This window comes from Syngnathus scovelli, chromosome 11, assembly GCF_024217435.2.
Source record: "Syngnathus scovelli strain Florida chromosome 11, RoL_Ssco_1.2, whole genome shotgun sequence".
Taxonomy (NCBI): domain Eukaryota; kingdom Metazoa; phylum Chordata; class Actinopteri; order Syngnathiformes; family Syngnathidae; genus Syngnathus; species Syngnathus scovelli.
The window spans coordinates 11,753,356-11,778,887 of NC_090857.1; the positions used below are offsets into that span (position 1 = coordinate 11,753,356).

A 25,532-nucleotide genomic window follows, 5' to 3' on the forward strand; every position below is an offset into this window, starting at 1 on the left:
TCAAAATGTTCATTTATTCTGCGTCACACTGTGGCAGGCAATGATTATTCAATATCTGTACCATCAGTCACTAGTATGGCTTACAGCTAAAATGAATGACTTCATTACAGCGAGGCCATATGGGCTGCATGCACTTACAAGAATGGCCTAATTACATCATGATGTTTCTCAATTTGATGTATATATTCATATATTTATCATGTGATAGAGTTGAACATGCTGTTTTTAGGGACGCAGCACTAAATCACTCTCCTCCCTCCCAATATGCTTAGTGTGAAGAAAAATTACAGATAGCTCTTTATAAATTCTACTGGGATTGTTTTTAGTTTTGTTAAACTTTCAGACACCCCTGACATCACATAGAGCCCTCATTTAAATCACTTTGTGTCTTAGAAGAGGGAAATTTATTTGCTTTATTGCTTTCGCAGCAAATGCACAGCATTTTAGATTTGAAGTGTGTTGAATTGTACGACAGCACAGCCTGTGAAGATTTAAGGTATCATACCATTCAGAAAGCAGCCAAAATATTCATGAACAATGTGTCTTTAAGAGTTGCATAAAAATGTTGAACCATCACATCATCCTGTACACATTTACAAAAATGTCTTGTTCTGCAAAAACAACAATCTTAATCTTTTAATCACTCAATTGATGAAAACGCCATCATTTACCAGTAAACGGCAGGATTTTCCTAAAAGCCATATTGCTTGCCTAATATCTAACAAATTAAAAACAAAAAATACCAACATACTTGCTATTTTATACTTTTTACTTTATCCTATTTTTCTGAACATAATCAAATATAGTTATGCTATTAAATGGAAATGATTGACTTTGCCATAAAAGCTGCATGCTTTGCAGTCCAATGTTCTCTCTAACATGCATTTCTGTCCAGGCTGCTCAGTACATTATGATTGTTTGTCGCACATCCTCAAAGATATTAGGTGAGTACATGTTTTATCTAATGTATCATTTTCAACTGGAGTTGACCTGTTTTTAGAACCATGTTTAAATCCCGTTGACTTTGTCACGCTGTTACTATGCGGTGACTGTCGACTGTTTGGCTGGAAAGTCACCTGACACTGAACCCGCTGAAGTTATTTAGCGCGGCCCGACCTACTGTAGGTGCTCGCATTGTCTCCATCCCATTCATGGCATGTAGTAGCCGAGTGGGAGGAGAGTGGGTCGACGCTCTCGTAGGAGTGACACCGGATGGATCAACAAGGTTTAATATAGACGCAGGAAGGTCTGCATTGGCGAGGTGAACATACCTCCCCGACCAAAAGGCTATGATCCAGTGTCACGCCATCAAAATATGAAATATCATCATCAGCGTTATTATGAATGCACTGTGGCAGCTTTGCAGCGCAATCAAAGCCTTCCTGGGCGGAAATGTGCCGCGAAATCGGTGAAGACAGTCGCCGGTTGTGATGTCACGCAAGGGTGTGTGTGCAGGTGTTTTCATTTCTTAAAGTAGACTCAGGTCACAGCCAGTCATGGCTCACCGGTTTTCTGAAGCTGTGCCGTGATTGGTTGTGACCTGAGACTAGGTAACTGTGTTGTCATTTTCAGCCGACAGTATAAGTTACAAAATGGCCGCCCATTGAAATGGATAAAAACGGATGAATTTTGTTACTTACCTCATGTTCAACAAATGCAATATTAATCAGAACACTGTATTTCAACTACTCGGGGCACATACAACATATTTTAAAGAAAAACATTTTTGGTTGACTTCCCCTTTAAAAAAAGTAGCATTTCATACAATAAACACGACCCACGCTGTCATCATTTACATTATTTCTGTATTGTTTCACGTTTTGGCCTCTTGTAAAAAAACAAAAACAAAAGAAACCACATACTTTCCGTTGGCTCTTATTCCTCAGAAAAAATGTCGATGCTTCACATTTGGCCACTTTTTGTCACATCCATTTAGTAACCCCTCTTAAAGCCCCTTGAGAGATTCTCTGTTGGGCTTAGAATGACTTCAGGCTGCATTAACCAGATGTTGAGAAGTCCCAATTTGAGGCTCCGTCTTGGCTCATTTTCATTTCTTGTACACTATTTAGAGTTGGAGGAATGCTCGCTCAGTTGCACTGTCCAGGAAAAAAAGAAATCTGACTAGGTTTTCCATATTTTACCCCAAAACACTTGATTTCCTAATGAAAGTAATTTACAACAAAATATGTAAGCTTAGGCCATCAAAATTACATGTTCCTACCATTAAAAACTATATTACGTACTAGAAACCTTTATATATTCAGGTAGAAAATACTTTGCACAAAGAAAATTGTATTTCATCAACAAATACAATCTTGCAATGAAATTTACATGATTTATCACAAACAATGCAAGATTGTAAACAAAAAACTCCATTATTCCAAACCATATTTATAACCATATGTATATGTGTGAAATACTGAAATAGGAAAGACTTTCTAGCTTGTCAGAAACTATTTCAGATGTCTTTTTCTTTGCCAGATGAGTGGTCATCACATTTAACCAAAGTAATTCAACAGGAATGCGGGTCTGTAAAGCATTCCGGCAAATAGTGACTCATAATAGTCTTTTTTTTTTTTTTTATGTATTTTTGGTCAGCACATCTCTTTTTTTTTTACAGTGCATTAACAAAAGGACCAAATTTTTGTTCATTTTTGTTGCCTTATAAAACCTTGTTACATTCAAACTCTAGAGAGAGTTGCTGTACTTTGAGTGGTCTATTGATTTTGTGTGATATAAGATTGTGGATGAGGTGAAATGATCAAATGTACATTCATTTAATTGTCCAGGTTGACACTGGACTGTACAGTTGTGCTCCAGAATGCTTTGGTATCTTGAGATTTCATTGTACTCTGCACAGATTTTAGGCAGCCTATGCCAGATGTGGCAACTCAGATCCAGAACGTAAGCAAATTGCCAAAGAAGCTCCCGTTTTGGCTCATTATTATCTGAATGGCATACTCACAGCTTTGTGGTTTGTCGGATTTAAGTTTTGTCCATTTCAAGCTATTTCCGTGATGGTTGTGGGTTTCTTTCACACCGGTATACCAACCATTCTGTCCCCACTACTTACAAAAGTCATTGATTTTTCTCATTGCAACGCAGAAATTGCGAGGCCAACACATAGCCTGCCAAGGTTTTGCAGTTTTTGTTAACCGAAATACTCTGAATATTTGGAAATTTACTTTGTGACCACAACGAAAACATCCAAGCATGGAGCGAGAGCAAAAAAAAAAAAAAAGAAATGAGGCTTGAGGTTGTGCGTGTGCAAATGAAAACAAGCAAAGATGGAAACAAAGACAAGGGACCAGAGGTAGAAACGAACAAGGTTTTCAATGAGGCGGCAGAAGTGAATGTGCAAAAACAACAAGTGTCCAACATCAACACAAGACGGTGCTTTTTTTCGCTCTCTCCCCTGGGGATTTTCGCCAAGAAGTCCTCACTTGTTGGAGATACAATTGCAGCCGTTTCCAGAAGCTCTCTATTGCTTATTAAATGGAAAGTCTGTTGATGTTTACCTAGAATAAGATGGATTTGCTAAACATCAGGGCTATTATCACTCAGCTCAATGGTTGCAATTGTTTTTTAGAGAACTATTCGCTGACAAACACATTTTTGTGACTGATCAGCAGCGGGGTGGAAGATTCCAGTAGATTTCGTACAGGCAAGGGAGGCTCCTTGCAGGGTTGACACGGGAAGAGAACGTTACAGATCGTTATTGGCAGTGGTGGAATTTACCATCTCATCAGCCGCTAACTGCTAGCTACTCAACGTAAGATGCTAGTTTCAGATATACTGTGCGCTACCATTCAAATGTTTAGGTACACTTATAAAGAAAGTTTGTTATCATGTTAACCTAGACTGTATTTCTGATTATCTTCATTGAAAAAAAAATCTTAATCTAGGGGTTGACTGCACTGTCTGCTTGAGTATGTATAATACAATTTTCAGCAAATATTTCAAAATTGCCACAAATGATCAAAGACGTTGAAGCTGCTCACAATCCACTACTGGACATATTTTCCAGTTTTAGCATCAGTCATTAAAGATCCTTGGCCAAACGTTTCTTGTGAAAAATCCCGCAATAAACACCACGGCGGGATGACCTTAGGTGAGGTCAAGTCAATCGGGTTGCTTGTGGGGCTTGCAGGTGTGAACGTCCACCGTGTCCTCGCAGTCGTTGCACTGGACTGTGCAGCACCATTGGAACTTGCACTCGCACTGGGTGAGGCGTTTGACGCGCATGGTGTCGTAGCCTCGGCCGCAGCACATCACCTCGCAGCCGTCGGTTCCCCGCGATGACTTGTTGCAAACGCGACCCGCCGTGCCCAGGGAGCCTACCGAGCCAAAATATGTCGGTTAATATCATGGGGTCACATCCACTCACATCTCCAGTTTGACGTTTTAAAATAACTACCGGTGAGTGTTTCTTATCGGCACTCTGCCACTCACTATTCACGGGCGGAATTGTCAAACCAAGAATCTTATTTATACTGGAATATACGTATGTGAGAACAAAAACTTGCAGTCAACAGCGAAATGTTTGTAGCAGTCACGGTTTCCCTTAGACCTTAATTGAATTTACTCGCTATGTCATCCAAGGACTCTGCACTCTTAACAGTCAAGTAGTTTGTGGAACTACTTACTGTCAAACTATTTACACTGTAAGATATTTCACACCAGATACCCCAAGAAATACTCGGTGTTTGTTTCTAGATGGAACTCGAGCAGTCGTTCTTTCTCCACTTCTTCATTGTTTTGTCAAATTGTCCACAGTGTCAATGTTGGAAGATATGTGACACCAGATTGTTCAGATAGTTGAGGTCAGTCAGAGTCTGTTTCCAGTTGACGCTGTAGTGGTCATCATTCTTAAATTTCTTCAAATCTTGAATAGAATGATCTGAAAATGTCACACCAAGATTCATATCTATTATTTTGTGAAAGACAGGCCAGAAGGGGTGTTAAGTTGTTTTCATGGGTTCGTCAGCCATTTTTGGAGTCTGTCCTCTTGCAGCCACAATTGTAAACTAATCTTTTCCAGACTGTCAGGCAATGATCTCACAATGTCAAACCAAGACGCTCAAAACCTTGTAAGAAATCTCAATGTCTGAAGTCAGTTATCAACTTTCCCACAGAGGTTACATTCCCAGACAGGTCATTTGAATACTCTCTGACCCCCCCAAACTGTGCTCAGGTGTGAAGATCAGATGCCACCAATAATGAGCGAGCATCCCTGATGTAAAGAGAAGGGATAAGAGAAGATATTTCCCTCAGGCTGAGAAGGGATCCCTGCCTTAAAGTGACCAAAGGAAGGATTTGAAAATTAAGCCTGCATGTATCCTCGGGCAGTGAATTCCTACACAATAGAGATTAGTGGTGAGGAGGCATCATAAGCTCCTTTTAAGATCACTTTTTAACAACCTGTCCTTTGAGTCATTACATCAGGTGTCAGCCCAAAGCCAAGGAGGAGTGAAGGTATTAGTTTAAAAGTGCACCGCGTCATCAAGCAAAGAACTGGTGAGCGCCTTCACGCTCTGTTGAAGAGACTGCATGTGAGCAGGGAGACGGATCCTTAACAAGGCAGAGCAAACGGCAGGAATTAAAGCGGATGGGAAAGGGCATACCGATGGACTTTAAGCTGTGATGGAATGCGAACCTTCACTTGACGCCTTGGGTTTTCATTTTGTTTTCCAAGGTAATGTGGCATCAAGCGAGTGCCTGTTTAAACCGCAAAAAGTAGATCCAGATATCAGTCTTAAACCCTAAATGCTAATTGTAGCAACATATTCCTGAAAACTACCCTGGTCAATAATGACAAACTTAATGGACACCTCCTGAGGTACTTCTAGGAAAACCAGCTCGACTATCGGTTATTCTGCTCAAGTAGCGACACTTCATCCCATACTAAACAAATTTGCACATTTGTTCACACAGATTCCCTATGGCATTTTCACCTCCAATCTCAAGTCGCTATTATTCTTTAGCAACAAATCCCACACCTCAAATAATACTGTCCATGTTTTCCTGATGTGCTAGTCGAAGTGTATGCCGAACGTTTGTGATACCTGCCGCTCGGTCCATGAGGCAGTAGTCTGGCGAGTTCTCCACATACACCAACTCATTCTTGGCACTCCCTTTGAAGTCAGTTTCCATGAAGCCTGTGCCATCCTGGTTCATTGTCACCTCCACGGCCGTGTCGTATTTCTTGCGGAGGTAGTCGCCCGTCCGCCTGAAATCGGACATAGCCAGCCAGCAGGTCCTCAGGGAGCAGGAGCCACTGACACCGTGACATTTGCACTGCAGCTTCATGAAGCGCTTGACGGCCTGCAGCAGAGGTCAGAGTTGACGGGGCGTTAAGCCTGCCATGTTGGCCCGCGGCCAAGGTGTGAATGACCCTAAGAGGTAGGTCACTTCTTCTTATAGAGATCCTCTTTCGAGAGGAAACAATGGGCTATGGGACATATACATGAGAGCATGAGGGTAAAAGTCTATGCAAGTACGAGACCAACGAGTTGAACAAAGGTTAAGGCTCCAGCTACTGCCAGTTATGTTTGTTAATACATGAAGCCATCTGCCATCGTCATGTAAGGGTAGAAAGCTCTTGAACGAGGTCTCTTAACAAGGTATGAATATTTTTTCAGAGCTTCCTACGAATGTGTCACCTCCACCCCAGATTTGAATGACAGCTATCGGATAGTGAGTACACAAACATAACAGCAGTTTTATCAAAACTAGTCAACAACTCAAACGCAACTTGTTATCAAGGGTCGACACCTAATGTCTTTGGCATAGACCACGCAGATGGGGTCTTCCAAAGCGTGCAGTCCTAGAAAACAGCTGTTGGCAGACCCCAAAGGATGCTAATGTTAGCTAATAACAACTCAGAACCTTACAAAAACTCACCATTCTTCCGCAGCGATTGTTATGCAGAGTCATGAGTGCCCTGGCATCCTTCACCATCCTCTCTGGGGCGTCCACAAAGGCCTTGGCGAATTTGATGCCATAGTTGATGTTGTCACTGCATCCCCCCCAGTCAAAGTTGCCCCGGTGGTCGCTACCTTGACCGCGCTTGTGCCCGTCGCAGTTGCAGTTCTTGACGTCGCCCTGACTGCACGCACGGGTGATGGCGTAGACCACCCCTGCCGACGAGATGGCGTACACGAAGGCTGCTTCTCTGCTGCCTGTCCAGAAGAGGAACAAGTGGGACTAAATGCCGTAAATTTACCAGTGAGTACCTTTTTATGTATACTGTTTGGTTGGTTTACTGCTGTGGAACTGGGTGACATAGTACAGATTGTAGTTTAGTCTGGACAAAATAGTTGTCAGAGTGGTTGGAATTGTCCGATTTGGTTGGTTCTTTAGTACAATCCATAGCTCCTTACAGCAGCATATGTCCAGTACATGGAGAAATCAATCCACGTATGGAGGATTGTAGCGGCATGTCAACCGTGACATCACAGCACGGCCGACTCTCCTTTCACCTTTTTCTTCGTGTGCACATGTGGATACTTTCTCAGTCACTGGACTTTGTTTTCATTTGAGAAGATTTGGGGGTTTATTCGGGCCCCCCACTACACACACCTCCACCTCCTGTCCTTATTCCAGCTCACGCAACCAAGCAGAACACAGGCGATATGTCAGGCCGTCAAGCTTTGTCCGGATGCCAGAAACATCTCCCCAAATATTTACATCTCCTATTACGGTTTATACATTACCAGTGTGGATCTCTCAATTGTTTTTTTCCAAGAAAAAAATACATGTTCCCGCTTTCCCTTATCCCCACGAGGAGGAGAAAAAAAAACACCTCTTTGTGTTTATACAGCGGAATTATTCATGAGACATCCATTCATTATGTGCTTATCTGATTGTAGCAGAGACATTTACAAGGGTGATCAACTGGAGTGTCTCACACACATTGGAAAAAAGCCACATTCCCCATCCCAGTTGCGCCGACTCACTTCGCAGCATCACCCTGCCAAACACGGTGTGATCATGCTCCATTGTGCTACAGTTCCAGCGCTGGTGGCGGAACTGGTGCTGGCATTCTTTGATCCACTCCTTGGCACCTTCGCCGATGGACTGCATCAGGTCCGGGTGGCGCTGGCACAGCTGCCGTTGCTTGTTGACCAGGCCCGAGATGTTGCCGCAAATCACCCGAGCACCCAGCGTGCCGATGTACCTGCGTGACGGCGAGCGGTGGTCATTTTGTGGCATTGCAGAAAGTGTTGAAATGTTTACAGTTGAAAAGCAGATAGGAATCTGTATTTTTTTCTTCTTCAATTGATTGAATATTATCACGTTTAGTAACGATCAGAGGCCTGTCGTCAAGTCTTATCAATCACAAATCAATCACCATTGGAGTGTAGGGGAGGCAAATGGCCACCTGCCTCAAGTTGGATGACATCGCTTGAAAGTGGCTCTGGATCTTCACCCACCCAAATTAAAGATGGAAAACCTCTTGGAGACTGGTATTATGTAAATAAGTTGCATGACAGCAGGATGGGAGTTCAAAACAGCTCACACATAGCTCACATGGTCTCCCCTTGAATGCTAGTGCTAAAACATTTTTTTATTTCATTGAAATGAACACGTCTTCAGTATTTTCCTATTGTTGACTTTTAAACCGGACTCTGGTGCTTGTGTTTCCTGGCCCTGAAACGGCCCTTGGTGGATGCCACATTCAAGAGAGCTTATGAAATTCTCCTGTTCAGTGACCAAGTACCTCTATTGCTTCCTTCTCCACTCACTCAACTGCAATGCTTGAAAGGGGCCAATCCCATACCGCTGTACGGCACAAGTAACCATCGAAAACTCGAGATGATATCCTCACAAGAGTCCCTCGAATCGCTGCGCGTCACCCAGTTTCCACTCCCGTTATGGCTGTGGCTCCTCGGAGCATAACCGTGTGGCCCCATGTTAAAAGTTGAGCAGGGCCGCTACTTATGTTTATTGTCTTGTTCACAGCAGCTGAGCCAAAAGACACTTGAGAACACACACTTGGACAGAGAGAGGCGCCTGCCCAATGGTGGTGGCAATTGACGGAATGGATGGCGTGTTTACAAGTGCCTGACTACCATGCAAGTGTGAAATTAAACAACCAAGTAAATTGTTTGTAAGATGCCTATACAGTATATGAAAATACACTTTGGCCTTATTGTGATGTAACATTGGGGCGAGTTTACATAATAACCACACACTGTGTTGCATTGCCCATGACTTATTCAGCTCAGATCCAGAGCCACTTTCAAGTGACTCGACAATGTCCCACCATTTCCAACCTCCCCCTTCCACACACACACACACACACACACAAACACACACACACACACACACACACAAACACACACACACACACGCACACACACACTTTAATGCTCACTGAACTGTGTCGTTTTTTTTGGTCTTGCAGGCAGGCCATTTAACAACTGATCAAGGCTCATTTGTTCACGCACCAGCGCCCACACCTGACGCTAAAGATGGATGGGACAGGATAGGGGAGATGATGTACATCCTCCACCACACCATTCATCTTCATCAAGGCATGGCCAAAATATTTGGTACACCTGAACACACTCTTACTGAGATTTATGAATATGTTTGTTATTGTGCGTGTGTTTGAGGGCCCTCTCGTGGAACTCAATGAGTAAACCAAAATGTAAGGAACAGCCCTTAATTTCATTGTCATTAAAACTATTCGTTTGTTTGAAAATTTTATCATATATTCATAATATAAATTCTGATTAATGTATATTAGTTTAATAATAATTAATATTATTTCGGTTTATCATTTTTTTTAATCATTGCTATTTTTTTCAGAAAATCCTTACATTAACTGGTTTAAGTATTTAATTTATGTTATTTATTTATATTTTATATTATATTATCCCTTGTCTATTTTACCTCATTTGTTTTATATTTTGAGTAATTTATCATAATACGTTTATAATATTATAGCTATATTGTAATATTTATTTTTAAATAATATTTTTTTCAGTGGTATGTTAATTTCTAGTCTTCCTTTAACATACTATAAATAATTACTATTTAATTTAATGCACTTTCCAAGTGCATATTCCTGAAATTGTCTTCTCAGCATGCAAATAGGATGACGGAATATTCCTACACATTTGTAGATCCATGTAATCACACATGCATTCGGAAAGTGTTAAATAAATATAAAAGTATATTCTGTAGCTCGTTCAACTCGATTTCAATGGTCCCTCACCACCAGGAGGAATCCACTCTTGGCGTGCAGACGAGCAGCAGCCAAATGAGCATGTACACTTTGGCTTTGGAGTTTCCACGCAGCGTCCTCCTGCCCATCGTAGAGTCCGGAGATAGTAGTCTCATGTTTGGTCGCGGCTCGGTGCTAATCCGACGTCCATCGTTAATGACGCCCCCCCCCAAAAAAAAAAAAAAAAATCAAATCAAAAGACTTAAATACTGTGATGAAGCTCCATTAGCGGGTCCCAGTGTTCCGTGCGTAGGTAAGGTGCCGCGTAATTCACGTCAGGATCAAATTGCAATTAAAGCGCGATTCACTCATCAAAATTATTGCGCACGTTGAATAGAATCGGAAAAAAACCTAATGATATATACTGTACGTATATCCGTAGTTCGCGACAGAAGATGCGCAAATACTCTGCAACCACGCGCACACGCGCAGCTCTTGCGTGTCAAACGTTTGTGATGGGGTTGACACACCCACCTTCTCCGCCCCCCCCCGCGACCAGCCCACATAAGAACCGAGCCCACCACCCACCACGTCCCTTTTTCTTATAGTTTCAAAGATATCACTACCAATAAGAAATAATCAAGTATTTATCAAAAATAATACATACATTTTTTAAATTAGAGACCACACAAAAAATTAATGCAAAAACAATTTGGAGATATGACAATCATAAGAAGCCAAAAGCTTTGTTTTGTTGTAGATTTTAAAATGACTCAAACAAATTTGAAACAGGAAATTTAAATACATTATGGATATTGTTTCAAAATAACAAGACCATAATAGAAAATTTCTATGTTTTCCATAGTAATCTAACTGGAATCATCAAAATAGGAACTAAGCATCACCAAATTAAAAGCGAATATTCAATGGAATAATACTTCATAAATGTTATAAAATAAACAAATAATATGACTACAAAAACTCCCAAGTGATTGCCTAATAAGACAATTTTTTCGTCATCGTGTGGGTAATGTCCTGTGATGTGACATCGTGACGTCATCATTTGTTCATCCTAACCGCCAGCTGCACTCTTCCAGGGGCTCCCAGAGGCAGGCAGGGGGTCCAAGAGCTCCTATTCTAGGCTGCTCTCATGGCCCTGAGCTAAATTTGGGGGGCGGAGGGAGACCCGTCGGATGTTGGGAATGTCAGACGGGTGGGGCGGAGAGGGAGGACAGTAATGGCAAGACCTCCTTGAACTCGCCGCTGTGCCATCATTTATCTTCATTGTAGAGCAGCTATTGTGCAAAGTCATAAAGCAAAATGGTGACAGTGGTGATCTTCTTCTCGGGACTTTATTTATAACAGTACTTCTCATCAGTTCTTCTCCAGTCAACACGCCCCTGCCCAAATGCCACAGTTTTGTGATATTAAAAAAAATTGCCCCCAAAAAAGCATTTTGCATACATTGCAAAAGTGCACACACCCTCATAACTCAGAATGTGCCTGTGTTCAAAATTGACCATTGCCATTAAAACGAAGGTAGTGCGCACCTGCCACAATTTGAAGTGCTGCTGATTAACTGTATACAAAATTCAGATATTCTAGTAGGCTTTCCTTGCCAGCCTTGATTATCTGTCGACCAGTCCGTCTGCGTTTTGGCTCCTATTGACCTATGACCTTTATTAGGACAAGTAAAATTGACAGAAGTATCTGAGTATTGTTGAGGCTGCTTGAAAAATGTTTGTGACTAAATCCAATACTGCCCCCTAGAGAACATTTGTTAGAGGTGCAGCTAAAATGTATTCGAGCTCCTGACGCTACTAGATATTTCCTTTTAACAATATTTATATTTTTATATGTGGAAATACATTCATGAAAAATACTGAACAGGTCTTTTTTTTAATGCATAAATAATACATAATTGGGCGGAAAGTCTTTTTTGGTGTAATGTTTGTGAGTAAATCCAATACTGCCCCCTAGAGGACATTTGTTAGAAGTGCAGCTAAAATGTATTCGAGTTCCTGACGCTAGTAGATATTTCCTTTTAACAATATTTATATTTTTATATGTGGAAATACATTCATGAAAAATACTGAACAGGTCTTTTTTTAATGCATAAATAATACATAATTGGGCGGAAAGTCTTTTTTGGTGTACTCCGAAAATAATTTCACTTAAAGACTAGTTTCAGGTGACAGCACTTAATATATTCCATTGCAGCGGCTTTACAGTTTTTTTTAAACATTTTACATGCTGACCACAGTTGAATAACAAACACGTCGTTGGGTTTCATTTATTAACCCTTCTAGTGTATATAGAAGAGGAATGTGATACAATGAGTGCACAAAAATACCAATTTGGCTGTAATATTAATAATCTCTTAAAAATACATAGAACTGTACTGTGTTTGTGACTGTGTATAATAATATGTATGATCTTCATCATAACTATATATACATTTAAGTCATATAAAACTATATTTCTATCATATACTGTGGTAGATAAGGAACCTTTTACAGGAAAAATATAAACTGTACCGTTTTATAAAAATAAAAGAATTAAAGACCGCATATTAAGAATAAGAATACATATATGTACATTGTTACGGACATCAATAGAACATACAATATAGAAAATATTCATGGTTCACTAATTCAACTTAAATTTGTCTGTTGAGAGCCTATCCTCAATTGTTTTCTAAAAACTGACCTATTTGCATTTTTTTTTTTTTGCTCCTTCTTTAAAGGTTTAAGAAACCCTGCACTAAACAAAAAGTTGCATGCTAATTGGTCCCTGTGAGGCATGTGGAAGTGATACATCTAGACTGTGAAAGGAGTTCTTTATGTCAGGGATTTTAACCTGCGTTGTTAGTGAAACTTGCAGACAGTTCTCTTTGTCCTCAGGCTAAAGCAATATGAAAGTATTGCTTTTGGAGCAAAGAACTATGTTGAAGTGAGTTACGGAATTTCATGTAGCTGTTTGCTAACCCTGTTTTGTGGCATCTATAGGTAATTCTTAACCATTTGGGGGAGGAGGCATCAATTTATGGCTAGCACCGTAATCCTGCAAATAGTGACGGATTATTGTTTTTCTCTATCAACAACCATGCATATTTCTAGACTGACATAATAAATACAAAAATCATACGGTCATATAACAGTGTTTGATGTTAATTAGACGAAAGAACCACGTTCAGTTCTTTGACGCCGTCTTGGGCGGAAGTGATTCCGCAGCCTCCCGAATGGGGGTCGTCGTTAAAATGGCCGCCTGACCTCGGGACGGCAGCCGGTGAAGTCGGAGCTTGAGCCAGGCCAGGTTTCTTGGGCGGGATAGGTGGAGGGTTTCCCCTGTCTGCCCTGGGGATTGTGGGCGAGCGGACACCCTGAGGTGGGGCTGCCGCCCGCCCCGCGGTGGGGGACAGGGGGGCCGCCAAGCAGCGGTAGTCGGTTCCGAAGGGGGAGTGGTTGACTGTGGAGAGTTTGGGTGCCTGCTGCGTAGTGGTGGTGAAGCGGGAAAGGACTTGGGTGACGGTGCTACGGGCCATCTGCTTGCTGGACTCTGCTGGAGAAGGTGTAGGGGAGGTGCTGGTGGTTGGCTGGGTGGGCTCGGGGTCATTGGGCGCCGTTTGGAACTTGTGGCGGGCGGCGTGGAAGCGCTGGTTGATTCCAGCCTGGTAGGAAGACTTACAACCCGTCGGCATGCTGGGATGTTTGGATAGGACGGGCGAAGCGCACGGGGAGGAACTCTGCTGAATTGGAGGATTCCCATTTGAGGGTCCGCCACTAGAAAGCTCGTCGGCCTCCGTCACATAATGGTGCCCGTTGACTTTTGTCTCCCCGGCTCCCCGGTGACCTTCGTCCTCGTTGTGTTCCAGTTTGGCTTCTGTGGTCTTCTTTTTTAAAGGAACCTTTGTGGCCCACTGCACGCCTTCTTCTTGAACATCTGCCACCACATTGATGTCACTCAGCTTCCTCTGAAGCTCCTCCACCTTCCAAACAAACAACAATGATGATCAATAGGGCTCCACCTTTTGGGACGATAATAATATATTTGTTGACATGAGCTGCTGCACCACCTGCTGCTGCAATCTGGCGCAGTGTGCCTCCTCCCTCTTGAGTCGCGAGCGTAGCTGCTCTCGCTCCGTGTCGAACTCGGCCAGCTGCTCCTCCACCCTGGCTTCCATCCTCAGCGCTCGCCTCCTCTCCTCCTCCAGTTCCTCCTTCAGTGCCTGGAAGGCCTCCCGCTCCTGAGCAACACCCATAAAGTGAAGCAATATTCAAAAACTATATTTTAGAATTGAACTTTATAACAGAGAGATCCACCTTGTCCAGTTTGCGGCCGGCCTCGGCGAGGCGGTGGCCCTCCTCCAGGGCTCTGGCGCTGGCCCACTTGCACTCTTTGGCCAGGGCGCAGGAGAGCTGCTTGTGCTGCGCTCGCTCTTCCTCCAGCTGATCCGTGACGCGCCGCTGTTCTTTTTCCAAGCGCCGAACCTGGCCACGTTCAAAGTCCAGCTACAGAAAGACAAGAGTCATCCACATGATCCAACTTGTTGATGCTGACATATGATGGTAAATGAACTTTTGCTGAGTCACCTGCTGTTGTAAACGTTCCCGCTCCTTCTCCAGGATGTAGGTGACGTCATCGCCCTCGGCCGTGTCCTCGGCGTGTTTCCTCTTCTCCTCCTCCAGATCCATGATCACCTAAATACAAGACAGAGGTGAACATGGCATTTTGATCAATATTGCAGAATATCAATTGAGCAGCAAAATTCACCCTGTTTTTATCCACCTCAACGAACGTCATTATCAATGGACAGCAAGTGTAAGAAAAAAAACTTTTTGTACTCATCATTGCCTGTGCTTTACTGTACTGTCCATCCAAACAGACCCACCATTCTGTGTCTGCTTTCTGCTGCCGCTAACTGGGCCAGCATCTTCTCCTGCATCCTCCTGCAGTGGCTAACTACCAGCTTGAGCACCACCAGCGGGTTGGAAGTGGCCGCGTGTTCCTTGCCCCGGTGATCTCCCACCACCTCGCCGTCTCTCTGCAGAGCCAGGAAGGGGTCGCTGAGGTCGTAGCGGCCGTAACGCTCCTGCACGAAGAACTCTTTGCGCTGAGCCTGATGATGACACAGGTACTTCATTGTTACACTTCACAAAAGAGCAGCGGTGACACGAGGATGAAACAACAGATGGCCAGGGCCTGTTTCCGGGCCGAGAGCCAGGCGAGATGTCTCGAAGCAGGTGACGCAGCGCCGAGATGGTTCACGGCGTGAAAAGGTCTCAACAAAAGAGGATCAAGAGATTACAGCGAACGCCATCCTCTTTGGAAGAGTGACGACGGAGTGGACAGCGTTGTAAAAGACGGTGGGTGGCACGTCTGAGGTTAGCTGGGCACAACGATTGTTTCTTATCAGAAATCAAACTAGAGGAACAGACCATAAGCGCACCACATATTTTTAATTCAACATTTGCTAATTTTGTTAATAAAACTGAAAACCTTTTCCTATTTTGTGTAATTTGAGTGACTGAAAAATACGGCGGAGATGATGAAGATTTCGGGACTGGACATGAAGCTTCCCGTGAAGAGTCTCCCCTCTCACACGGCTTTCATGTTTTCTACAGATTCATCAAAGTTAAGGCTGAGTGCATCATTTTTTTTCTCTTTCAATTAGTCATGGAGGTCACTTTAAAAAAAAGTGGATGACAAATTTTGTTTTTTTCTGTAAAAGCGGCCCGCATCCTGTCAGTGTGCTTATGTGTCATTTTAGCAAAGATCTTAGGTCAGACTTTCCATTCTGGATGTTTGTGTTGCACAAGGACACCCTTAATCATGAACGGTGTTCATCACTGCGACTCAAACAAAAAAAAAAAGAATCAATGCTTAGTCTGCACCTATTTCCATTAGTCTGCTCTGTAAAGCAAGGGACTGGCAGAATACCCCCCAAAAAAAGCATTTGAAAAGTAAAATAATTTTAAATTACGACGAGGACAAACCAATGTTAAACATGACATAGAAAACCTTGCTAATCTCGTCGTCGAAAATTATTAATTAGACTGCGCCTTGTAAATTTCTGAGCACTTGTGTTTTCTATCTGAGGTTTTGTGTGTCTGCTCTTGGAATCATCCAAGGAATGAACTGCAAAGCCAAACATCAGTGCTGTAATTCACGACTGGATCACTGGTAGCAATAGCCGCCATGTGAAATTTCATATGCGTGTTTGGGATTTTGCACAAATGAGTCCAATATTCCCTTTCAGTGGCTACTGCAGATCTGTGGGCCAAAGACGAGCGTTGCCAGGAGAAGTAAAAGAAAAAAAAAAAAAAAACAACTTCCCTTTCAAAGTTGAGCAGCTGAAGAAGTGACTCATGAAAGGGGGAAAGAAAATGCAGCATTAGTTTACAATTCCATACATGTGCAAAGAGAGGTGAATTATTTTTTTCTATGAATTTCAGTAACTTGACTGCATCCTAGTTACCAATTATTTTTCTTCTTCAAAGCTAAAAGAAGCTTATGCCATTGTGGTGATTTGTGGATTTTCCATTTCTCACATGAGAACGACACGGTCTATTACCAGAAGTAGTTTTTTTTTTTTGACTGCGTGGGATGGTCTAAAAGAATTTGGGCTGATGTTGTTCTCCTGATAATCATCTTGTTAGCACAAAGAACACCAAGCATTCCTTAATGGTACCGTATTTTCCGGACTATAAGTCGCTCCGGAGTATAAGTCGCACCAGCCATAAAATGCCCCAAAAAGTGAAAAAAAACATATATAAGTCGCTCCGGAGTATAAGTCGCATTTTGGGGGCAATTTATTCGACAAAATCCCACACCAAAAACAGTCATGAACGAGCAACAACAGACTAAACGATAGCAACAACAGGCTAAACGATAGGTATGCTAACGTGACAAACACAAACAAAGAGCTGAGAACGGGCCTGACGTAACATATAGAGTGATTAAGGACACCTATTACATGAATAACATGTTTATAAAACCATCAGTGTCACTCCAATTCATTAAATAGCAACAACAGGCTAAACGATAGGTATGCTAACGTGACAAACTCAAAGAGCTGAGAACGGGCCTGACATAACATATAGAGTGATTAAGGACAACTATTACATGAATAACATGTTTATAAAACCATCGGTGTCACTCCAATTCATTAAATAGCAACAACAGGCTAAACGATAGGTATGCTAACGTGACAAACACAAACAAAGAGCTGAGAACGGGCCTGACGTAACATATAGAGTGATTAAGGACAACTATTACATGAATAACATGTTTATAAAACCATCGGTGTCACTCCAATTCATTAAATCCATCGATCGTTCTTTGTCAACAATGGGTGCGCACGGCTGAGGGCGCTTGCGCTTCAAAATATTCCACAGGCTCATATAACGATAGATAAACTATATTTTAAATAACTATAATACAAGCCAATAATATTATCAAACCATCCGTGCACTTTAATTCCATTAAATCCATCGATCAAATTCCTCGTCCTTTGTCAACATCGCCGCGCGTGCGCCCTGACGTCAGCCTCGTCTTTATTCCACAGATCTACTATATAACTATATTGTAGCGTTAACAAAGTACAAGGATAGACGTAGGTTTGGTAAACGGCTCTTTATTAAACAAAACAAACTTCCAAGCGTGTGGCGGCGTGGACTTCCAGACAGACCGGGCGTGCGTAATGGCCATGTCCGAGCCCCGCGCACCGTTCGCGGACAGCCACTCGGCCGAGCGTCGGCCCCCGACTCAGTAGAGACCGGGCGTGCGTAAAAGCCATAATAGTTTTTCAAACCTTCTATGTCACTCCAAATCCTTAATTCCTTCAAACTCTTTGTCCTCCGTGTCACTTAGAAATGATCACCGCTAATGATGGTAGTCCTTGTGTGGGCACGTTTGTATGTAAACAACCGGCGCGCCGCGCTACTGACGTCACTTGAAATAGTAATCCATTGGTACATCACGGTTCTCCAAACTTTCTTTCTGCTGCTCGATTACTGTTTTCAGCTGCATATTTTACAACTTGAAGTTTGTAACCTGCAAAATATGAGTTTCTTTTTGGTGCCATTTTTCTTAAGCCCACCCAGTTGATGAGTCACGGCCAACGGTAAAATTTAGAGCGCCCTCATCCAGTTTCGTCTGAAAATATAATTTTTTTTTGGTTGTTTTATCAAAGTCAAAGTCTGCTTTATCGTCGATATATTTTTTTATATACTAAGACACACAAAGAGATTGAAATTACATTTCCACTATCCCTCGGTGAGATAGTACACATATGCATACAAGCAACACAAAAAAAACCAAGAAGGCACTAACAATGAATAAATAAGAGTATTGAATAAATGATAAATAAACAAATAATAAAAAATAATAATAATAAATATAAGAGGAGCAAAAATGGAGCAAGTGTACATACAGCAGACAGTGGACTTGGATATGGTGCTTTAAAGTGTTAATTGCTTTATTTGATGTTTTCTCTATTTTTTATGTTTTGAATATGTTCAAGATAAAGAAATAAAAGCATGTGAAGTGATCAACTATACTAAAAATAACATGGGAAGTGGTCAACTATACTTGTAAGTGATGTCTTAATGATCAAGTAAAAATTTGTGAAAAAAAACCATATATAAGTCGCTCCTGAGTATAAGTCGCCCCCCCACCCAAACTATGAAAAAAACCGCGACTTATAGTCCGGAAATTACGGTATTTAAAAAAAAAAAAGGGCAGGAAGTTTGTTCTCTTCCTTTTTTTTAATCTTCACATCCAGGGAAAATATCAATTAGAGAGAGAACAAGGTCAAACATAATACTAAAATTAATACCGGTTCTAAGCAAAAAAAATGTTTGACACTTACTTTGAGCAACTGCATAAACTAATCTTGTCAGTCATTTTAATGCAACATATGAAAGAAATTAAACATTATATAAATTGTAGTGGATGACTTATCAGGTGACTACACCATGGAGAGAATATATGAAATCCACTATTTTATTTTATGAGGTGTGCTTGATAAATGAAATTCAAAAGAAAAACAGCACACACAGCAGCAAGCCAATTAGGCCAAGTGGATTATAAAAATGCAATACAAAAACAGCTAAATAAAATATAATGTTGACTCATAACAGCAATTCAAAATTCAGGGATCTGTTGCAGTGTACTTTGAGTTTTTGTTTTGTGTTTTTTTTAAGATCCAGTAAAAAAAAACATGGAATGTACAACCAACCTTAATACTATATTATAGTTCCAGCTTGAAAATATCAATGTGCCGAAAACGAGCTATATAACATAGCAGCTAAATAAACATTTTACACTAAATAAAAAAAAGGCTTATGACTTTGGGAGAGGTTGAAATGTGGTCCCAGTAGAGCTCCAAGTCCACGCTCGTGACACGCCGTAGGCTAAGTGGTGACCACTTTTCCTCAAGAGAGCCTTTCTCAGGAGTCATTGGACCCTCCACAGTGGCTCATTGATGCCAAACCGGCTCTGAATGGGTTAACAGTTTGGTTGATGTTTATTGCTCGCTCGGAGTCATCGGACACCCGGCGCACTGGATCTCTTCTTGCCTTAGATGGCCACGTCCCGGGAGGGAGGCAGGAATGCGGTCTGGAGGTCTAGACATAACACTCCAAACACTTTTCGCAGAGCACGGGGGGATTAAAATAAACGTTTCTGCAGAGGTGTGGGCACTATTTGGTGGAATTTCCATTGCTCTCTCTCTTGGTAGTTCCTTTTTATTAGGTAAGAAAATCTCTTAAGTAGACAAGCGTGTGAGCCTACAGCAGAGCAAAGGACTGTGGGAAATAAGCAGGGAATCCTTTAATTGAAAGGCAGCATTAATCCCGCTCAAAGTAAGACACAGCCAGGTCGGGGCGAGCTGCTATGCATCAGACACGGCGGAGGTTTTGTTGCACTCGGCCGAGCCACGTTTACCCATTAAAGCTTATAAGAAGGCTGATTTAAGCAGTTATGAGGCAGAATCTCCAAGGATGCACACACTCAAACATAGGCGGCTTTGATTGGACAATCTTCTTGTTGCAACGCATCAGGAACAACAGGAAGTGGAGGCAGTTTTTACAGCTACTTAGCCTAATCGTCTTGTCTGGAACTGAGCATAAACCGGATGCGAGTGTTGAAACGTATTTAAAGGGGTATTCGGAGTCTTTCAAATGGGCCTAGTAAAATTGTTCAAGTAAAACTATCAGGTCGCTGCGGTCCATTGAAAAGCACCCATCTCCAAATTGTGATTTTGTTAGTTTTGTTTGTTTGTTCTTTTGCCCAAACCCACCACTGATTGAATTAAAATAAACAAATATGAATGAATAAATGTGAATAATTAAATATGAATGTATATATTTAAATAAATATAAATAAATAAATAAATATAAATAAACAAATAAATAAACACATTTGGGAGATACAATACTTTTCACAGGCGAAAAAGTAGCTTAAGTACCTTAAGGGTGTCAATGACCATGTCTCGTGCTTCCAGTTCTCCCTCCAGGATGCTAAAGAGCATTAGCAGCTCCGGCTTGGTCAAACTGTCCATGTTCAGCTTGGACTGTTAGGAAGACAAATAACATCACAACATCTTCTAAATATTGCAGCTCTGCACAGAGCGTTTCACCAATGCAGAACGAACATAATGAAATATGCATCTAACCGAAAAATTGTATTTGCACAAATAAAATGCCTCCCAATTAATAAACATTGTACCACTAACTGCAGCTGAGTGGAAAGGAGTAACAACAAAGACACACGGCTGTAGTATATTTAGTTATATAATCCTCATTTATTTGCGTAGATAAAAGGGGCTCCCGCTAACATCGTTCCCCGAACAGACATTTGGTCGTCTCTGCAGTCAAATAAAAACACCTGCAACCATAAGATGGTTTCTGTGCTCCCGTCAAATAGACGCCAAGGCGCAATCACTTTCCAGACGTTGTGTAAGAAAATACAGTTAACCCTTCTAATAGATGCGCTGCGCTGATTAATTGCCAGAAGCGTCATCAAACTTAAATAAATACACACCGCCCTGCAAATAAATGCTTCCTCCGACCCTTGTGGGAAAATGATGTAACAGGTGTGGGTGTAATTACCTTGGAATATGCCATTCCCACCAAACATTACATATTGCATGAACAATGTTTTATAGCGGGACTCCCAACTTGCCCCAAACAGACGCCTGGCACAATTTGCCATGGTGTAAATAAACACCCCTCAATCACTGCATAAGAAAAGACTGTAAATCACATCATTTTGGTTTCTTCGTCCTATTCAGAGCGGTTACAGTAACAATTTTGCGTGCGTGTGTGAAAATGCCGTGTGGTCTCTTTGTAGCGTGGCCGCGCTGTAATCTCACAGCTGTGTTGCTTCTGCAGACCAAACTTCCCGCCAGGTTCCAAGGCTGTCAAGCATGTGCGGGCTGACATTTTTTTTTCTCCCCCATAGAGCCACGTCTTCTCCGACGACAACTACCTGAGCGCTGACCGTGTCTGCCACCTGTACCGCAAGTGGCTCAGGTTCAAGAATATCATCAAATGGTACTGGAGACGGATCTGCATGGATTGGGGCCGAGGCCTTTCTACGCAACTTTCCACATCATGAAGTCATCAGGAGAAGGTGGGAGGGGGGCGGTTGCATAATGAGAGACAGCAGCGGCAGCCGGCCTCACTTCATATGAAAGCTGCAAAATTTCCCAGGCATATTTTGTAATGACATGGTATGAAGAGCGTTCATGTCCCTACGAGAAGGACAAAGTGGTCCAGCAATCTCCAAAATTGAACAATATGGTCTTTTTATGATGTGATGCCATAACAAATGGGCGCTAATAGTAGCAGAAAATAGTTTGGGAATATCATAAAAATTCTGAACTGTAAACAATTGCCAACTAACAATATAATTTCTTCCTCCCTAATTTTTGGGAAATGTAGTTTTACGGAATTCAGTGAAATTTTTTGGGTTTTTTTCCATTATTAAATTTTCATCCCCAAATTTCAGAAACCTTAAGAAGGTCATTCTGGGTGAGGTGTCCCGGCTGGCCCACTCTGAGCAATCCATGACTGATCTGCTCCAAATTACAAGACAGCAAAGCATGGAGATGATTAGCCAGCTGTTAGTTTAAGATCAGATGACTGCATATAGTTGCTTGAGTGACACTCCGTCTATGAGTTGTCTTTTACGCCGTAAAATCTGATCCCACTCACCAAAAGAAGGCCCGCAGTGTTCTTGCCATCACTCAGCCTCAACCGCAGGGCGAAATGCTAATTAAATGCCGTTTTGCATGACGGCCCTTGGGTTTACGTTTTTCAAGTTCCATTTGCTTATTTCACAGGCCTCCCTGATCACAAAATCAATCTTGTGATTTTTCTTTTGAACACATCCACACAAATATTGCTGCGTGTTTCTTGCCTTCACTTCCGCCCGTCAGCTCCCGCCAAGTTAATCTTTTAATCGGGGGCTTGTCTGAGGCCAGGTGACTGACAACACACACAGCAGCTTTGTCTATAAATGATCACACTGTAAGCCAGCACAAAAAAAAGAACTGGAGCCTATCCAGAAGCGGGGGCCACCCTGGACTGGTCGCCAGTCAATCTTAGATTGACATTGTGGCATTTTAGAGTTTTTGATGAACTTAACATGCATAGTTTGGGGAAGTGGAAGTAGAGTACCTAGAGAAAAGGCTGAATGCTTAAACTCCAACCATTCAAACCAGCAATCTCTCAACTGCCACCATTCTGCCCTCTGCATTTGGCACATTCAGGAAAAGTTACATAATCAGGTCATAATCAACTCTCAGTGAGTTTTATGATGATGTTATGATTACCTCAGCCAAGGCAGTCATATTCTATTGTTTTCGTTTTGTGCTCCAAAGAAGTCTAACTATTTTAACCACTTTGAAGTATTTTTGGAAGTTGGTATTTTGAAGCGGATGCAATAAATAAGGAATATTTAGTCTTGGTAGAAGCCTGGATGACGTTTTACTTTTGTAACTTCTTAATAATAACTTTTGTAATAACTTAATAACGAGAAATGACATTTTGTCACACATTTGATTTCAGAGGCATAACCTCATGTTTGATATGCACAAGCGTGTAAATTTGTGTTGTCATCATCATCATATTATCATTATCATTATTTGTTATTGTTGTTGTTGCTGTTCTTCAACAACAAACCTGTTTTTGTGCAGCAGGCATAAGCAGATGTCTCCCAGCTCAATTGGAATTAGACAATATAATTGACTTATACTCTCTCTCTCAAGACTACTTGTTGACGTCCAGATGGAGACAACTGGGACGTCCGCGGTGGGTCAATTAGACAAGCAGTCAAATTCAAACTTTTTCTTGCCTTTGTTGGTATCAGCTTTCTTTTCTGCAGAAATGTGCAGAAAAGACAGACAAACGGTTTCGGCCTGCCTCGCTGTCTAACTTAACAAACTTGCCCCATTCTTTTTACCAAACAAAACGATCAAGCGAACGTGCAATAAGAAAACACTCGCGTTTATCATCTGCAGCAACATTTCAACATCGATTTACCTTCATGTGGTCCTTAGAGTTCCGTTAAAAAAGTCCGACATGAACTTTTCGCCTCCTTTTCACCTTGATTTGAGTCGTCTTGATTCCGAAGCGAGCGGATCCCGGAGTTGGATGGAAGTCGTTTAACTGTTGACAGTTGTCCTAGCCAATAGGCGAAAGCAAACACTGAGCAGTAACCAATGAGCGATTATTCAAAGAAAAATGGGCGGGACAATAACGTCCTGCCCTCTTGGATTTGGTTCGAGTTCTTTGTTAGGCATTCCTAAGCTCCTCGGAGAAAAGAAAAGAACCTCGATCTAGATATACATTATTTGGACGACTCTTTGAAAATTTCACGTGCATATTCAAATATAGTCAAATGCTTGAGCACATAGAAGATCCATACGAACCAAAAGCCTGGACTTTAAATGGAACCAATTGTACTTACTGTATGGAAAACCCTGTGGCCACAACATTAATTACACTCGTACTCATCAAATACAAAAACACGAACCATGCAAATATATGAATGTGTATAAGTATTCATGCAATATTGAGAACAACATGGAAATTCTGCATGTGCATATACCCTGCTTCTCTACAGCCAAAACTCAGCTGGGGATAGTCTCCAGTTCGCCCAAACCCTAATGAGGACCACAAATGGATAGATTACGCAATGTTTAAAGAACTGCATGGCACACAAAACTTTATACTCCAATGTCAGTCAGTCGTCACGCCTGAATGTGTAATTATTCCAGAATAGTCTATTAAAAAATCACTGTTGGCTGCCTTCATGTGACAAAACAGCCATCCGAAGACGTCTGCGCTTGTTGTAGGAAATAAAATGGGTAAATAATAAATATGTATGTGCTCTCACCAGGGAAATTATAGAGTTACAGAGGTTTTAGCGCTTGGTTTTGACATCTGTTATGTTGGTGCTATTAAGCAGCTGGGCCACGCATGCAATGCGACATCATTTGTTCGGCTTGGCCTTGAACAGCACAAGAGTTGAGAGTTGCCAGTAGAGGGCACTACTTGCTCGTTCTCAATTAGACTCTAATTGAACTACACTGTAGTGCAGGGATGTCAAAGTCAAACACACCGAGGGCCAAAAAAACAAATTTGCTACAAGCCGAGGGCCGGACTGGTTCAATGTTTATTAAAACATATCGAAATGATTGCACATAGCCTATTGAACCAAGACCAAACACAGTGTACATTATTTAATGATTAATTGAATATGGCAATATTTTGTTATGGCTCTGTCAGTAACTTCAAGGGAAAACATTTTCAACAGCCAAACAGCAAAAAAATTTAATTCTTTTTAAAACCAAAATGTGTTTCTTAATATCAAGATAAATGCATAAATAAAAGTGCATGCATTATCAACTGATATGGCCTGATTTTGCGATCTCTTTTGCCACAATAAAGCTAGCCTTGACAGCAGCCTCACTTTGTGATTTAGCATATGTGAACATAGCCTGTCTGGACTTCAGGCCTCATTTTAATTCTTCCACCTTCTGTAGCTTTTGTTCATATTCCATATTCTTGTCTTTGTCTGTGTGTTTCTTAGACGTTTGATAGTGCCTTCCTAAATTAAATTATTTCATTACAGCCATATTTTCTCCACACACAAGACACACAGGTTTGCCTCTTACCTCCGTAAACATGTACTCTGCCTCCCACCTGGCCTGAAACCCCCTGTTCTCAGCGTCCACCTTACGTTTAGCCATTTTTGAGGAGGGGGGTATCAGAAAGTTGATCTCTGCTCTGACTACTCATGAATAATGAAGCCGCTTGTGCGCGCCGCAGTGAAATCGCGGGCTACC

The 25,532-nt window shown here is 41.7% G+C and overlaps 2 protein-coding genes and 1 long non-coding RNA gene across 4 annotated transcripts; 1 reads left to right on the plus strand and 2 right to left on the minus strand.

The window, feature by feature from the left end:
* Positions 1-389: 389 nt before the first annotated feature.
* On the minus strand, positions 390-10,696 carry wnt2ba (wingless-type MMTV integration site family, member 2Ba). Its single transcript, XM_049732518.1, has 5 exons — positions 10,226-10,696; positions 7,959-8,179; positions 6,904-7,181; positions 6,066-6,324; positions 390-4,337 (listed from the first exon to the last, which is right to left on the minus strand). The coding sequence occupies exons 1-5, from the start codon at positions 10,348-10,350 to the stop codon at positions 4,123-4,125; spliced, it is 1,098 nt and encodes a 365-aa protein (XP_049588475.1). The 5' UTR covers positions 10,351-10,696; the 3' UTR covers positions 390-4,122.
* LOC125976700 (uncharacterized) lies at positions 7,092-25,146 on the plus strand. The gene is made up of 7 exons (XR_007484485.2): positions 7,092-7,227; positions 9,410-9,557; positions 14,800-14,891; positions 15,060-15,308; positions 15,366-16,357; positions 16,434-16,601; positions 21,641-25,146. It is a non-coding gene; the product is annotated as an uncharacterized lncRNA (long non-coding RNA).
* On the minus strand, positions 11,508-23,866 carry cttnbp2nla (CTTNBP2 N-terminal like a). 2 transcript variants are annotated; one of them, XM_049732517.2, is made up of 8 exons: positions 23,725-23,837; positions 21,552-21,691; positions 20,646-20,750; positions 15,066-15,293; positions 14,767-14,874; positions 14,497-14,685; positions 14,250-14,420; positions 11,508-14,162 (listed from the first exon to the last, which is right to left on the minus strand). In XM_049732517.2, exons 3-8 carry the CDS (start codon positions 20,736-20,738, stop codon positions 13,344-13,346), a joined length of 1,608 nt encoding a protein of 535 aa, XP_049588474.1. In that variant the 5' UTR covers positions 20,739-20,750; positions 21,552-21,691; positions 23,725-23,837; the 3' UTR covers positions 11,508-13,343. The 2 variants fall into 2 exon arrangements, with proteins under 2 accessions (XP_049588474.1, XP_049588473.1); XM_049732516.2 differs by lacking the exon at positions 21,552-21,691 and having other exon boundaries at positions 23,725-23,866.
* Positions 25,147-25,532: the final 386 nt, after the last annotated feature.

Excerpts from the sequence above, each read along its gene's own strand:
- wnt2ba (XM_049732518.1), bottom strand. The coding sequence starts at position 10,350 with ATGAGACTACTATCTCCGGACTCTACGATGGGCAGGAGGACGCTGCGT. Across the intron at positions 8,180-10,225 it reads AGAGTGGATTCCTCCTGGTG|GTACATCGGCACGCTGGGTG; the intron begins GTGAGGGACCAT and ends GCCGTCACGCAG. Across the intron at positions 6,325-6,903 it reads ACAATCGCTGCGGAAGAATG|GCCGTCAAGCGCTTCATGAA; the intron begins GTGAGTTTTTGT and ends CCTCTGCTGCAG.
- cttnbp2nla (XM_049732516.2), bottom strand. Across the intron at positions 14,686-14,766 it reads GGGAACGTTTACAACAGCAG|CTGGACTTTGAACGTGGCCA; the intron begins GTGACTCAGCAA and ends GTCTTTCTGTAG. Across the intron at positions 14,421-14,496 it reads CCGGCCGCAAACTGGACAAG|GAGCGGGAGGCCTTCCAGGC; the intron begins GTGGATCTCTCT and ends GGTGTTGCTCAG.